The sequence below is a fragment of the Cucurbita maxima genome, unplaced genomic scaffold, assembly GCF_002738345.1.
Source record: "Cucurbita maxima cultivar Rimu unplaced genomic scaffold, Cmax_1.0 Cma_Scf00067, whole genome shotgun sequence".
In the NCBI taxonomy this organism is placed as follows: domain Eukaryota; kingdom Viridiplantae; phylum Streptophyta; class Magnoliopsida; order Cucurbitales; family Cucurbitaceae; genus Cucurbita; species Cucurbita maxima.
Window position 1 is genome coordinate 441,242 of NW_019272083.1, and position 904 is coordinate 442,145.

At 38.8% G+C, this 904-nt stretch overlaps 1 protein-coding gene across 1 annotated transcript in view; it reads left to right on the forward strand.

Moving 5' to 3' along the window:
- LOC111472204 (zinc finger protein WIP6-like) overlaps positions 1-684 on the forward strand; it is a 1,877-nt gene extending 1,193 nt beyond the window's left edge. The window contains exon 2 of the mRNA XM_023117853.1: positions 139-684. Coding sequence (XP_022973621.1) covers positions 139-603 — 465 coding nt within the window. The 3' untranslated portion in view covers positions 604-684. The remainder of the gene's footprint in view (positions 1-138) is intronic.
- The last annotated feature ends 220 nt before the right edge of the window (positions 685-904 follow it).

Consider the following 904-nt stretch of genomic DNA (forward strand, 5'->3'; position numbering starts at 1 on the left):
CCCCCCCCCCCCCCCCCCTCAAAAACAGAAAGAATTTGATTTAAGAACAAAGTTGAGACTAAAAACACGATTTGAAAGGAAAATTTGAGGTATAAGAGGGTAAATTTGAGGCGATGAGGTTGAATTTTGCAAAAACAGATGCACATGTGGGGGCATGGATCACAATACAGAAAAGGGCCAGAATCATTAAGAGGATCAAAGCCAGCTTCATCAATGCTACGACTTCCATGCTATTGCTGTGCAGAAGGGTGCAAAAACAACATAGAGCATCCAAGGTCAAGGCCATTGAAAGACTTCAGGACTCTTCAGACCCATTACAAGAGAAAGCATGGAGCAAAGCCTTTCAGTTGTAGGAAATGTGGGAAGCCCTTTGCAGTCCGTGGGGATTGGAGGACACATGAGAAGAACTGTGGAAAGCTTTGGTTTTGCATTTGTGGGTCTGATTTTAAGCATAAAAGATCCCTTAAAGACCATGTTCGAGCCTTTGGAGATGGGCATGCACCTCACACGGTCCAACTTTGTGAGGTTGAAGATGATGATTGGGATGATAATGATGATCATGAACATGTAAATGGAGCTCAACCCTGGTCAATTTATCATTAATTTTAATTTCCAGGCTTCTTAATTAATCTACCATTTTGTTCCCTAATTGTTAATTAATTAATTAATTATCTTTATCCCATATATGCATGCCTTTTGATTAACTTTTACTTGCTCTTTGCTTTTTGTTCACCGTCCATTTTTTTTTTTTCTTGAAACACTATAATTTGAATTACTCCCTTGTAATCCAAACACTATAAATTAATGTAGTAAAAAACAAAATTGGTAGTGTCAGTTCACCTGTGAATAGTTTTTTCAGTAATAGAGAGAGAGAGAGAGAGAGAGAGAGGCGGACTGACAGAGA